Below are 15,507 nucleotides of genomic sequence, written 5' to 3'. Positions count from 1 at the left end.
TTCAAACCTTTGTAGATGATCAGTTAAGTTTACTATTAGCTGTCTTGAATATAAAAGATTGAAGTGTAAAAATTTTAATAATAACAAAGTCTATCTGTCTTTTAAGACTTGGGACCTTTGCATATATAGACAGTTGCAAACCTACAGAAAACGTTAAATGTAAATCTGAACATGAGAACACAATTATCTCACATATGAAAAACCTCAAGTCAGCTAAAACAAAGCGGCTTTATTCAAACTTGAAGCACACAAATGTGCAGTTATGATCAACTTTCACAAGTTTCAAGGATTAAAAGTCAAGTCTATCAGGCACACAGCACAGAGATCCTGTCTGCATTGGTTACTGCACTGTGACACGTGTAGTGGTCCAGAAGGTTTTTCCATGTTCTGCTACAGTATAGCAGCCTTTGGTTTCCTTTAATAATAAAAGAAAACAAGATGTAAAAGTTAAGGAGCAAAACATGAAGTCTGAGCCTCATAGGTCACCCAAAAACCATAACAGTCATCAGAGGTAATAAAATAACCAAAGGTAAACGTAAAATGACTCGGTGTCACTTAGATAAAACTTTATTCTTGCTAAAGGTCAGCTCAGGGAATTATTTTCAATCTGGTATATGTTTCATTTAGAAAAAGATATTGCTTTTAGTCTAAACAGCAGTTAGATGAAGCTTATTTCAGTTGTGGCACTTCCAGACCAGCAGGGGGCGTCAATCCATTTAAATAACTATTTATTTATTCATTCAGTTTATTTTTCTTCTTTCCAGACATGTTATTACAACATGTTTCACTTTCATCAGTGTTGGAACATTAGCAACAACATCCGAAAAGAAGAAAAAAAGGATTGACGGGTAGAAGCTATTGGCTTATAAGGTTCCCGCCCCCGAAATCATCAGCAACATCTCTCTCATTTCAGCACATTGTCAACCAAATTCATACATTGCACGTCACAGTTCAATATCAATTATATTATTTTGGTGCATAGTTGTTTTAAATTGTCTATTCAGTCCAATAGACGTGCATCTTTGCACACATCTTTGTCAGTTTTTGAGAAAAGTCCAATTTTGTTGATGTTCTTTTTGTAGTAGTCATAAAATCTTACACCTGCTGGCTATTAATCCAGCTATCGTTCAACATCTCAGTTACTGCACAAAGGTTACAGTTACAGTGACATTTATTTCGCAATCATGACAACATGAAGTTTGATAAGCCATAACAATACAGTCCTTTAACCATCATTTACGTCAGAAATATAACCTTGCAAAATCATGTTTTTAAAAGCTTTTTTAAAGGCAGATATCATTATCCAGTTTGTTCCAAAGTTTGACGCCGATAATGAAAATGTTTTCAATGTTGTTCTTGCTTTCTTCTGTAAAATACTGTGTTCTCTCTTAATTGGTAATTGGATTCATTAATCTGTATTTGTGATTGTGATATATTTTGAGGTAAATAGTTATTGGCTGCTTTTTACATAAGTTTTACAGTTTTATAGCTTATGATATCATGATATCATGTATTTTTAGTACTTTGGATTTAATAAATAATTGGTTTGTATGAGCTCTATAATGTTCATTGTGAATAATCCTTAAGGCTCTTTTCTGGATCAGAAATAAAGGTTGTAAGCCACTTTTATATGTGTTTCCCCAGACTTCACCACAGTAGTTCAGATAGGGCAGGATTAGTGCACAATATATTATATGGAGTGCCTTCTGATTTAATAATTTTTGAGCTTTCCAGATTATGGATACACTTCTGGCTAGCTTTTTTTGCAGTTAAATGAGGTTTCCAATTTAGCCTCTCATCAATGATCACTCCTAGCATTTTAAATTAATTAACTCGTTCAATATTTACTATCAGTAACAAGTTAACTGTCACAGGGCAGATGTCAAAGGTCACAGTTGAACCTAAAGTTTGAACATCTTAAATTCATTTTGATCAACATTTGAGGTTACAACAGAAGAAATGACAACAAAAACTTATGTGAACAAATTGGCTTACTATTACATAATTGTAATCAGTGTTCAAATTCTCCAAAAATAACCGCACATTTTGTTTTTACTGCTTTTTTTAAACACTTCTGAACTGGGTGCAGGCTGAGGGATTTAGCTTGGAATAACATATTCTGACTTCCTGTTGACATGGGAGTAAGTGAAGAAGAACAACATAGCACATGAGCTGCAGGAGCTTACCCAGGATGCACAGTCCCTCCTTGGCCCTGGTGATGGCCACATTGATCTGATTGGGATCACCCACGAAGCCCAAATGTTTGGAAAGCCAAGCTCCATCCGGGTCAGTCTCCCGTTCGATCTCCTTACGTGGCAGAGAGCACACGGTCGATATGATGACGTAACGCCATTCGCTTCCTAAAAAAAGAAAAGTTGCATGTCACATGCTGACCCTGCGTGGGCACTTTTCAGTTGACTGAAAAAAAGAAGTTCAAAGATCAGTCTTTCAGACTTTCAGATCAGAGAGAAATCACAAAAACAGCTGTGCAGGTTGGGCAAAAGGTGTAAAAATCGGTTCCAGAGTTACAGATTTATCACAGGATGAAGTGGATGTGTTGTGCGCTAGCGGAATATAATGTGTTTTAACTGTAGAGAGCCAAGTCTTGAGGAAAGGGGGGCTGAACAATGTCAAACTGGGTTAGAAAAGTTCAGGAGAAAAACAACAGTCCCTGACAAAAACTTAAGACATAACGTAAGACATTAGGTTTCCATTACAACCCGACACTGAACAACAGAGTCTTCGACTTTCTTTGATTTCCTTTGTCCTGCTCTGAAGCACCTGAAATTTTAAATGTCAGGAGGAAAAAAACACTAATTCAATTCAGTTTACAGGCAAATATTCCTTTTTTCCTAATATTCCCATTGTGGAGAACCTGCTTCAATTTCACAAAAGTTCTATAATGAGGCATGTAGAAGCCGGTAACGTAATAAAAGTCCTGACCCAATAACGTAATAAATTTTGGCTGGAAACATAATAAGTTAGGGGCTAGGGTTAGTAATAAATTATTATGTTATTGGACAAAAGTTATTACGTATTTATGTCAGAACTTTTATTACGTTTTTGGCCTATTACATTTCAAAAACGGGAAAATTTCTGACATTATCAGCTGTTATTATATTATTGGCTTTAACAAGGCATGATAGTTGCACCTTGGCTTTTGGTGATTGTGGCAACAGTGATTTCCTCCATCTTCTTGTTCCTCAGATCGTCTTTGATTTCGGCCACTTGGGCATTATAGGGCGACAAAATCGCAATACTTCGCTGTTCGACTTTGGCTGCTTTCACCAATTTTTCAGCAACGTCAATCTGTGAAAGAAACAAACCAGATTACTTTCTGTCTGTCTATAGGAATAAACAACATAATCTATTTGAATATTATGTTAACATTAACAAGGAAACATGAGGGAGCCCAGCCAATTACCGCTTTTTGTCTCTCTTGCTCGTTTGCTTTCGATCTCTCGTTTCCCCTGGCTGTGGACACGACCAGACTGACCGTTGTTCCTTCGATGTCTCCAAAGACGATTGGCATCCTTCGTTTTTCAACACATAGTACACTCTGTGGCTGCTCCACTCCAGTTTTCAGCTTTCCCTCATAAAATTGACTGGATGGGAACTTGCATATGTCCACATGCTAAAAGTAGATAATGAGTACAAACACACAAATAGCAGAATATGGTAACATAATAAAAATATCCACAACAGACACTATAAATTTAATGTGTAGGCTCCCCGCAACCCACTACAGCGGAACAAGCAGTTAGAAAATGAATGAATGAATGAATGAATTTAATGTGTGTGTGTTCAACGTCCTCACCATTCTGTACTGTGTGTTCAGCATCACTGTCCTTTTCTCGTGCATCGTATGGCAGCGTTCGAACAGAGACCTGGCCATTCCCAGCATCCTAACGCGAGGGTTTTTCACAATGGGTCGTAACTGTTTGTGATCCCCGATCAATACAATCTGAAATTGAAAATATTAGAATGAGACATTGATTTAATCTGAAACCCATGATCTGCAGTCCAAGTGTCCAAAGCAGCGGCGCCTGCTGCCCATTCCTGAGACAACGTTGAAACCAGCGAACATACCGCGGTGGAAAGATTCTAAAAAATCCCAATGATGATCTTAATAAATATGATTTATTAAAAGCAAAACTCATTCCTGATCTCACCTTTTCTGGATTGTTGCAGACTAATGGAATCAGGGCCTGAGGTTCAGTGGCCATCCCACATTCATCAATGAGGATCTGACGGGCACTGACCACCTTATTTAACCCTGGGGTGGAAGCCTGTGTACATGTGCACAGTATGACATCATGATGTTCAAACTCATGGGTTCGAGCCGCTCTAAGAAGCGCTTTGTATCTAGAAAGAAAGACAATCCACATAATTAATGCTGTGAATAGAATTACTTGAAAATTTAAACTTTTGCACTATTTTTGACTCTTTTTCTCTTCTGTCTTTAGTCTTAGCTCTAGAAAGTCTTAGCTTTCTTGTGGTAGACATCAACTATTATAATATGTCTTTGTTGTGATGGGAACCAGTCATGAATCTGAACTTACTCCTTTATCTCTTCAGCTGGTATTATCTTTTGCTCAAGGGCTCGTTGCATGCGTTGATCAAACTGTTTAATTTCATGTGAATATGGGTTCTGGTCCTCTCGCATGCGGTGATGCAATGTGATGCCCCTAAACAGCAAAAATAAAATATGTCAGTATTACTTAGCTAAAAAAAAAATTAAACCAAACTATCTCGTGTTGATGTGATGACAAAACCTGAGCTCTGGTTTGGCACGTTCATGGCGAAGAGACGAAAACTGAAGTGTGGAGACCGGATACGGGTAATCAAGCATCTCCACTTGTTGGCTGTAAACCCTGAGGAGTTTTAGCTCATCGCCAAACTTTAAGAGGAATTCTGTTTTACAGAAATAAAAGACACAATAATGGGTATATAACAGAAATAAATATAGCTGGAATTTTAGCAGAGTAGAAAAAAGCAACTTGCCTGCAACGACATCAACGGACTTGTTGGATGGGCCACAGTAGAGAATAACTTCTTTCTTGTTTTTATCCTTCAGATGAACAAATTTCCTCGGGCTCTTAGAATTCAGTTCAAAGAAATGCTTCACAATATACACACCGACAATCGTCTTTCCAGTGCCTAAATGATAAAGTCGAAAACATATGGCAATGTTACCATCATTCACCAATTTCTGCATTCACCTCCCCCCCGCAATTTGAACATATTTTGTAAAAACAGACCAGAAAAACTCATTGTTGTCTTTTCTGACTTGATTAACATCAGCTGATACTCAATAATTGAGTCAGGGAAAAGTAACTGCTGAGCTATTGAGAAATCCACCGCGTTCCGATATGGTAGCTTTTTCAGTTAACGTATAAAAGTTTCGGGGAGGGGTGATCACAAATGTCAACAACCAAAGTTCAAGTCCGACCACCGACTGAAAGTCTTAGACAGACCAAACAGGTAGTTTGTTCTTGTAAATAGTATTATCCACAACGTCCGCATTAAGAGTTGTCAAAAAGAGAACTAAAAATGTGTCGTACTGGTTCATAAACTAAACATAGCAGAACATTTACTTTGGAACATACTTGATAGTTAATGCTCAACAAGCCTGCTGTACGTTAACCATGCATAAGCAAAGCTTTCACAAAACATGAAAAAGTGGCAGGATTAGAAGGTTGGCAGGGTTTGCTGGGTTATTGAGGGTACTGAGATCAAACCAAGTGAGCAAGGGATCAACTACGATCAACCAAGCAACTATGAGACCAAGCAACCGAGAAACCATGGAACCAAAGAACCACAGAAACAAGGAATCATGGAATCAAGGAAGCACAGAACCAAGGAATCATGGTACCAAGGAACCACAGAACAAAGTAATACTAAATCAAGGAATCATGGAAGCATGGAACCAAGAAACTAAGAAGAGGCCAAAATACAAGTAAATAGATCAATCGATCGATCGATGGATAGAGCACATTTCAATTCACCGGTAATATCTTGTTACCATGGAAACAAAAAGACAAAATTTAAAGGAAGTTCAAAATGATCTAAAAAATCTAATAATCAGCTGGTTTGTCAAGGAAGCTGGTTCATGCAGTCTGTGAGATACACTCTGGATGGACGTGCAGACATACCAATAACAATAAGCCCCATCTTGTCATTTCATGGTGAGGGAGGTAAAATTCACATTTCCATGGAAATAACAAAAAAAATATGATTTGTAGACAAATCAAAATGGAAGACAGCAACTTTTATGTATCATGATTAATTAATATGTAAGGTTTTACTAAGATATGTAAAGCTAAAAAACTGCAATTACAGACTAACAGAAAAAAGGACGGACATTCTGACAGCCATGTTTCTCCGTCACTTCTGTCTGGGCGGTAACAATAAGATGCATACGGACCAAACGTTCTTGCTCTTACCAGGTGGTCCCTGTATAAGTGTGAAGGTACTATTTAGAGCTCGAACCACAGCCAGACGCTGACTGTCATTAAGCGTTGGCAGTCTAGTTGGTAGAGTCCTGCTGATGTTGTACCATGTTGCATTTACTGTAAAGACAAATCCATGCAAAAAGAATGACATTATGGCAACACGCAACGTGTGTTTTGTGTATTCAATTTTGTCTGACTCACTCACACACACAAACAGTTAAAATCTACATAAAATGATGACTAATAGATGTACCCTCTTTTGGAATGTGTTGTCCAACTGCTACAGCTGTGACAAGATGACATGCAGTGAGAACATTGGTGACTGCATCTTCTTTACGGCTAGAAAAGATAGAAAAATATAAAATATTTAAAAGTGAAAACTATAAGCAAAGTTATATTTGAATAGAGTAACTGAACTACATTTTACTTACATGTCAGGAATCAGTTTTGGGATTATTTCAACTGTGAAAAGGGTTTTTTTCTGAAAGACACAATCTGGAATTGTCTCCATTGGCAAGTGATTAACATAGAACTCCACTTCAATTCCTGAATTTTCAGGGTTTTTCCTTTCTTCCACCTTTCTTGACACAGCATGGGCCACCCATGTGAAATCTTTTGGATCTACCGCTGCAGAATGTTTCAAGGGTGTGGGTAACAGTAACCCCCTTTTCCGTATACACAGCAAGCACCTTAAAAGGTTCCATTCAAAGTCCATGTCATCAATCCACGCCTTTGATAAAAAGAAACTTCCTGTCAGTGTGTCTTCCTTTTCTTGTATGAAGTCTATCTCCAAGTCCTCGATAATTACGCTGTCACCTTCATCCACTGCAGTGGCAGCCGATTCCATCTCGCACAACGGTTTCCATATCCGGACATACTCCTGCGGATTGCTGTAATGATTCCTTGATGGATCGTCTGTAGATCTGGAGAAGCAGTAAATAGGTCTGTGGACATGATCCACACAAATCTCAAAGTGTGGTTTAATGCGCACCAGCTGAATGGTAGGCATGTTGTAACCTCTTTTTATCTCTGATGTCAACTGGACACGAAGGGTATCACCTGCTTGCAACTGCATGTTTATGTCAACTTCGTGATCATTTTGTACTTTTGGTGTCTGTACCTCCACAGAAACACAAGTGTTTGTCTCGGGAAGAGGCATCTGGTTATTTTGTTCTCCCATTTGATCTGTATTGATGCTCAGAATGAGACGCTTTGCCTGATCGAAGTCCTCTTCCTCAATTGCTTCAATAGCGGCTTCCCAAATTGTCAGAGGAAGGTCAACGCAGGGACCACTGAATGGCATTTTTAGCTCTCGTTGCATGGAGGCGCTTGAATAGATGACTCTTTTCCATGTAAGAGTAATGCAGTGATTTTCTTCATCATACAATGGTTGGTCCCACAGTTGTAAGTCTCTGTACATAATTTCCAAACTTTGTTCAAATATGTTTTTGTTAAAAGGAAATGACACAGCAAAACTTTCTGTGTTAGGGTCTGCGCTCACGACAAAGGCTATCTTCGAAGCACTTTGCTTGCTCATGCTCACTGCATAGGAGATCTGCTCAGCCTTTTGTTCACGAGCTTTGGCACATTTGATGTTGCTCTCAAAGTAATTGCACAAATCTGTAATCTCTGTTGCAGTGTATTGTGTATGCTTGTTACAGATGACGGAGTGCAGAAGTCTTTGCAAAACAATATCCATGTACCGCCGTATGGGTGATGATGCTTGTGTGTATGATTTTACGCTCAGAGAATAATGGCCGACACCTGCTCTGTGGGATGAGTTGGAGCAAATGATATAAGCTTTACTTGAGCACTTTTTGAACTCATTAATGACTGGCTGAAGCAGGGGATGGATGTCGTCCGCCGCAATCAGGTCAACCATCTTGTCAACGTCATCTGTTCTGGCAGCAGCTTGGATATCTTTCCAAACCTCCACGAGGGCACGGAAAGTTAAACAATTCAGAGATTGTCTGTCATGCAGAACTCTGTGACGCAAATGAAAAGATAGGGGTATAAATGCCGCACATTTCTTCTTTAGAAATTCTTGTATCTTTTCAGGATATGGTTCCTCCTGACAGCGAAGGGGTGTGCAATACTTTGTGTCCTCTGAACCAATCAAAACCTCTGATGCAAGTTGGTTGAATAACATATTCAGTTCTTCTATCATAAGATTAGCTTTGCGCTTTCCAGGCAGTCTGTCATCATCAGTTTGAGCATAAGCCCAGTCCTTAAGCCTAAGCTTCCTCTGAGCTTTGGCGAAACAATAAGCCACTCGAACACAGTCGTCTACTGTGTCAAATCTTTGATTTCGTTCACATCTGTTGGAGATCATTTTCTCTGCTTCTTCATAAGACAACTGCTTGTTAGAGTTGATCAATGACAGCTGGAATTTGGGTTTTCCATCAATCTTATGTGTTTGTTTGTTTACTTTGAACATTAAAGAAATCACCCTGCGTTCTTTGCCTTGCAGAAGACTGAAATGTCTACTGTTATCTTTGGGGAACATATGAATGGCTTCCCCACCACTACAGTAATGTGAAATACCACGCTCTTTTGCAACTACATCTAATGCACACCCTGGAGTCACAAAACTGGCCACATCTGCAATATGGACGCCCAACTCATAGTAGGCTCCAGTTTCTCTGACACTGATGGCATCATCAAGGTCTCTATGTGTTTGACCCGAGCAAGACTCTGGATCAACAGTGAATGTGATAATTCCACACAAGTCCTTTCTGTATGTTTTGTGTTCATCTTCCACGGAGAAGTCCTTGACTGATGACCATATATTAGGTTCAATTTTCAGTTCTTCATTCAGGATTGTTAGTCCCTCATCCAAAGATCCTCCAACTGGAAGAATATCTATGACGTTCCCCTGTGGGAGGTTAAACCATTTTTTCCAAGCAATAACTTTCACCAGGAACACATTGTCCTGTTTCAGATTTTCGTTGAGACGTTCATATGACACAATGAACCACTGCTCATCAATTTGCTCCCATATTGGTAGGAAGTTGCGCCTTTGCTTGCTCAGGACAATGACTACTTTGGGCTCAGTTCTATTTATAGGTATCATTGTCCTTGTGACAAATTTTTTATTGGAATTCTGTCGTGGTTTGCTGTGATCTTCATCTTGAAGCGTGCACACAAGCAGCCGAGCTGATTCATCTTCTTTGGTGATGCTGACTACCCTTCTTTTTTCTAAGACCACTTCATCCCCAGTGAAGACATTATGCAGGTTTGCCTTTCCCTTAATGTGAATATGTTTGGTAGGGTCTTGAAAAAGTCTGACGTAACCTCTGTTGTGTGACTGCCTAAACAACTTTCCAGACTTGTATATGTTTGGTAGTTCTTTACACAACTCTAAAAAGTCAACATCCCTGACATTGTATGATGACCCTGAATTGTGCTGATCAACTTTATCAAACTCCACTTCCTCCTCATCCAAACTATAGTCCATTTCCAGTTGCTTATATTCATCTTTCAACTCTTGTAGAATTGCATCGCTTTGAGTGTTGCTTTCATCAGACTGTTCAGACTTTTGAAACCTTGCAGTTTCCATTACATCTCGTTCAAAGAAATCTTGGGTGAAATGGTGCGGTGCAACACTGCTGTTGTTGATGCAATGGTCTATGTAGCTCTTCCATACTCCTGAGCATTTCCCAAAGCAACACAGTGCTGCAGCATCTCCAACCACAACCACAAGAGACTGAGCTCTGGTCATCGCAGTGTTTAAAACACGGCTGTCATTAAATAACTCCAGACCAGGTAGGTGAGATGTTTTTAGGCTGTTTCCTGTATGCACAGCAGTCAGTATGACCACCCTGAACTGTTTGCCTGTTAACACATGAAAATGTTTTAATTTTTTTTTTTTAATTAACAAAATACAATATAACTACAATGCATTTTCATCTGAACCATCCTTAATGTAGTCCTTAAACAATTTAGAAGAAACTAAAGAAAAGTCAGGCAGTAGTGTCTAACCATCAGGCTATTGGAAAAGCTTGAACAGCGTAACCAAATTCACCCAAAATTAATTTTTGAAAATGTACATTGGCACCTGTAATAAAGTAAAAAACTTCACTGCAACCTAAAAAAAGTGGAAGGCACACAACAACTTGAGTTGACTAACGAAACATGTACTGGCATGTGAGCTTACATGATAGTACATATGGGATCCAAGGAATTGTAAAAGTGTTAATGACACCGTCCATGTCAAACCATCCACCCATTTTCTTGTAGATGAGACAACTGCTCTGGGGTACACTCCAGTTAAGACACCAGCTCGTCCGGGGTGTACACACGAAAGACAAACATACACACATGGTCACACTCACACCTACGGACCTACTGTACAAGGATCAATTCACCTAAGCAGCGAACCTGGAGAGAACTCGCAAACAACATAGAAACTCCACACAAAAAATAATCAAGCCCAGAACCTTCAATGCTACCCACTGCTGCCCAGTATGGAGTCATTTCATGCTAATTTAATAGTGGCAGAATTTCACTTTTGAGTACTACTCCTTTGACGCTAAATTACTCTTACCTTGCACATTTGCTATATTCTCGACATAGACTTCACCAAGGCCTCTTCTTTTAAGCACTGTCCTAATCTGGCGAACCTATGAACATAATAGAAAATGTCTCAACTCCAACCATAACAATGAACATGTTAATACATGTGTGTATCTCTGACAATTTATTTAAAAGTTGTTGTTTTTTCTGTCAGTCTTGTGACTACAACAGCTTTGACTTACTTGACTGCCATCTGATAAAACGCAGACTGTGCTTTCATTATTGATGCCCCAGGATGACGGCCAGTGCTCGAGAATTTCTTTCACCTCTTCAACAACTATAGCAATCTCTTCTTTGTTAAACCAGGACATGGACACTGTGTCAAACAAACACTCTCCCCGAACGTGGTGAAACTTCAGGGCATGCCCATTTGTGGGAGGTGGAATATCTGCTGTAGCTTTGATAATGTTTTTACCCTGGTAGAAATGGGTGGACACAAACTCAACAATTTCGTTGGTGGAGCGGTAGTTTTCATTGAATATGACTCTACTGCTCTGGGCAGTGTCACACTTTTGGCCTTGGTAGAGGTGGAACAAGCGATTAAAAAGTGTGCAATGGGATCGGTTGCGATCACCAATTGAGAAAAGCTTGGGCCCCATTTGCATATGATCTCCAGCCAATACAACTTTGGTGTTCGGCCCAGCAAGACCGACGGCCATTAAAGCTTCACATTCCAGCATTTGAGAGGCCTCATCAATTAGAACGTGGGTGAAGTAGTTCTCAGGGAGCTTGAGATCATAAAAATATATGGCCATCGCAGTGGTGGTGATGACTATGTTGTGGCTGTCTAGGGCTGCTTCTGTAGGTGGTAGAAAAGTCTGTCCATTATCGGCAAGAAAACAATATTTTATAGTGATGTCATCTGTTGCAGACAAAGCATTTGCTTTGTTTGCTTTTATCCGAATTGGTTTCATCCTGTTATTTATCTTGTCCATAAATGGGTGGAAATGTTCTCTGATGTACAGATCTGCAGAACTGAAAGGAAGCAAAAATACTGAGAAAACTTTTTTTTTAAAGCTTTTTGAGAAAGATATGGTATCAGAGTCAAGAGCTTTACGTAGATCTGAGATTTTTACCAATGAGTATCATATAAATACCTGTTGGTGTGGGTGCAAACAAGCACTTTGTTACCAGGGTGCTCACAAAGTTTTCTGGCTGCTGTTGCAAGGGTGAATGTTTTCCCCGTTCCGAATGGTCCATAAATGAGTAGCGGTGCCACAAATTTATCAGCTTTCCCTGTGATGAATTCAAGTGCTGAGTGCTGCTTTTTATTGAGTTTCTCACAGAGGATGCTAGTCACAGGAACGCCACAGTTTTTAAGGTCCGGTAGAACTCTTTTTGTATCTGGAAGGAGGTCTACAGCCTTGTGCATGATGCAGAAGTTGTAGCGATTCACCTGGAACTGCACCTCCATTTGGTACGATTGGTCACTTTTGAGTGCGAGATCACAGCAACAGATTTTAGAGAGTTTCAAATACATTTTGTTCTCTCTTGCGTTGACATGCAGAATAATGGCTTCGTAAACCTTGGAGTTTGGATCATTTGAAGACAAAGGAGCAATCAGGACAGATTGGACGCTTCGTTTTAGTACCAATCCCTCAGGTGTGTCTGGTGTGAGATTATATGGGATGTAGACGGCACAAAAGAGCTGTCCTTCAGGAGCTATTGCCATTCCAAATTCCAGACTGGTCAATATTTTCAATGTTGTAATTTCTCCACGAACAGTTAGCCTAAAGTAAATCAGAAAAAAGCATACTGTTTGAGAAAAGTGTGGGTATGTCAAAAATCAAGCAATATGTATGTAATACATAAAATATGATGTAATCATTTTGAAAACTTTCCGACCTATACTCATTCAAGATATTTACTTTCTAAAAATCAAACTAGATAGCTACCATCTTATATCAAAATTCAGTCCTCTGACGAACACCAGAATCAGTGAGTTTGAACAATGTGTGGATTTGTTTTGAGTCACCATTTTATCATTGCATAGAATGCAATATGGCAAGGTTGCCATGATGTTGATAGATGACATAACACCACCTAATTCCTTAGCCTTCAAAACCCACTCCTACAGTTGGAATCATGTGATTGTCATATCATTTTGATCTTATGTTTTGACAGACCCGCATCTAGTTATCATGCGGATAGCAACCATAGCCCATTACAGATACATGATATCTACTTGGACGGGTATGGATTTGTATCGTATCTGCTACACATTGGTGGCAGCATCAAATTTCTTTTGTACGGTTACTTGGCTGTGACACAATGCATATTTCCTCCCTCTCTTTACTCCTCCAGTACAGGAATGGTGTGTTTTTTTTATCTGTATGAGGACGGAGTTTCTTCCTCTGTTTTTATCTATATCCCAACACTATACACAACTGGGTTATAAAAGGAAATGGAAGATTATTACCTTGAGATCACCTGGTCTTTAGCCCGTTCTTCTCTATACAGGAAGTCGTGCATTCTTTCCTTGTAGTTGTCGTGATTCAGTGAAATCTGGTGGTTGTGAAGTCTAGACAGAAATCTCAACTGGGGAGGCTTGTACTTGTTCAACATCTCCACCTCATCGTCTGTCCTTGACAAACACGTGATGATAACTCTATTCCATTGATGCCAATGCTCTGCACTTCGAAAGGCGACTCCGTAGTCCACAGGTGTGTCTGTATAGTCCTCCACTGTCTGCTGGCCTACTCTGACTTTGATTTTCCTCAGAAGCACTGGTCTTGTGTCAAAATCTAGCACCAACCACTGTTCATACAAGCCTGGGTTGACGGCCGTGAAAGAAACAGTGACCTCATAGGTTATGTCTTCCATGAGAAAAAATTCTCCTGATGAGTAGATGCAGGCCACAGAACCCACTTCACCAAAGGTGAATGAAGCGCCTGGTTCTTGCTTGAGCAATGCCACATGCACAAGCTGTCTCTGTATGTAGGAAAAAAAAGTTCCATGCGTTCATACGTGATCGTTTCATGTTGAATCTTTGGCATCTGTCACAGGAAAACGAGTCTGTCTTGATCGCTGACTGTAATCATCTTACCTCTGTTTTGACTTGGAAATTCCATTGCAATGTTACATCCGTCTGATCACATGACACAGTCAAATCCTTATCACATGACACGCCGACATCATCAATTTCTTCTGACAACTGAAACACATTTCAAATAGGTAATCAACATGTTGTAATGTAGGATGGTGCCATCAATACATGGATTCATCAGCAGTCAGCATATATGTAACCTGCCCACTGTGGGGTGTGTGTATTTGATGAAGATTCAAAAGTTCGATAAGAACAAGGAAGACTTTGCAGCTGACATAGAACACATAAGCAGCTTCGCAAATTAATAACACAAAAAGACTCACAATGTGATTGTCGTTACTGCTGTTCCTGAATTCTTCCAAGAGCCGGTCATTGTAGGACGTGAGCGCCTGGGCGTCAGCGCTGTGGCTCATTTCCTTCTCTCCTCCTATCATTCTTCCACACAGTCAGCTTTATGCTTTCATACTCGCATGTTTCTATTCCAGGAGAGTCATTAAACTTCCACTTTAAAACAGTAAGCACACATTTAAAAGATTTTCAGAGGTACTGTGTTGGATTTGAGATTCACCAAATTACAATAAATCACAATACAAAAATCACTGCGATCAGCTGGCGTCTCATCAAAGGTATACCTCGCCTTTCACCCATAGCCTCATTTTGAAATTTTTCACACATTTACAAAAGCTGTCAGTGCACGAAATTGAGTACATCACCTGGTCAGGCGCACTAGGTAGAGCAGCTGGCACGACTTTAATATACTATCAAATATTACCGTTTGAATCATAATGTTCTCATTTTCAATAGGATTTATCAAAATGAAAAGCAGGACTAATGATAAATACTCAAAAAATATTAACAATTATGTTGATTTGGTGGTTTCACTGGGGTTGGGGCTGTTGTGCGTTGATGTTGAGGAAGAGCTGGTGGTTGGAAATGCGTTTCAGGCCGACACGAACAGGTTGGACGGAGAGCTGATCTTTTTTTTTAACATAGTAAAATGGATAATTCTGATCTTTCTTTGTTTAAGTGGAAGATTCTAATAGTCCTGAAGCAAGAAACACATTTATGTCCAACTTTTACGCGTTTAAAACCTATAAACGTGTCGGTACCGACCCGAACATCCAATAAAACTTCCGTTTTTATCACTTATTCTAAAATGAGAGAATAAATCGAATGGATTTCCTGCATACTTACTCTCAACTGCTTGCTTCCTACATTCAGTGATTTTACTACCGGTCCCGCTGGAATGATAACAAAACCGAGGAAAATGAATGACAGAAATTACCGTCAACCGAAACGCGTCGGACTTGAACGGCGGCGTGTGCCGAGGGTCTTCCTGAACCGGATCACAACCGATCAGCTCCCGCTGTCTTGTGAAATCAGAAACGTACGAGCCGCCGTGACCCCTGTGGGATAAACGCGTTCGCTTTT

General features: G+C 39.6%; 2 protein-coding genes across 5 annotated transcripts in view; one reads left to right on the top strand and one right to left on the bottom strand.

The window, feature by feature from the left end:
• LOC137594876 (immunoglobulin G-binding protein A-like) overlaps window positions 1–15,507 on the top strand; it is an 80,765-nt gene that overhangs the window by 2,158 nt on the left and 63,100 nt on the right. The gene's annotated exons all lie outside the window — the stretch shown is intronic.
• On the bottom strand, window positions 208–15,499 carry LOC137594870 (3'-5' exoribonuclease HELZ2-like). 4 transcript variants are annotated; one of them, XM_068314454.1, is made up of 19 exons: window positions 15,362–15,499; window positions 14,400–14,580; window positions 14,077–14,184; window positions 13,450–13,961; window positions 12,128–12,760; window positions 11,213–12,005; window positions 11,002–11,077; window positions 6,887–10,289; window positions 6,709–6,794; window positions 6,447–6,572; window positions 5,005–5,160; window positions 4,776–4,914; window positions 4,563–4,688; window positions 4,173–4,365; window positions 3,818–3,964; window positions 3,425–3,634; window positions 3,153–3,309; window positions 2,187–2,360; window positions 208–415 (listed from the first exon to the last, which is right to left on the bottom strand). In XM_068314454.1, exons 2-19 carry the CDS (start codon window positions 14,508–14,510, stop codon window positions 306–308), a joined length of 7,260 nt encoding a protein of 2,419 aa, XP_068170555.1. In that variant the 5' UTR covers window positions 14,511–14,580; window positions 15,362–15,499; the 3' UTR covers window positions 208–305. The 4 variants fall into 4 exon arrangements, 3 of the variants coding, with proteins under 3 accessions (XP_068170555.1, XP_068170556.1, XP_068170557.1); XM_068314455.1 differs by having other exon boundaries at window positions 15,271–15,437; XM_068314456.1 differs by lacking the exon at window positions 208–415 and having other exon boundaries at window positions 2,280–2,418.

Source organism: Antennarius striatus, chromosome 5 (genome assembly GCF_040054535.1).
Source record: "Antennarius striatus isolate MH-2024 chromosome 5, ASM4005453v1, whole genome shotgun sequence".
Classification (NCBI taxonomy): Eukaryota; Metazoa; Chordata; class Actinopteri; order Lophiiformes; family Antennariidae; genus Antennarius; species Antennarius striatus.
The sequence above is the reverse complement of the archived record's forward strand: the minus strand, read 5'-3'. Positions and strand labels throughout refer to the sequence as shown.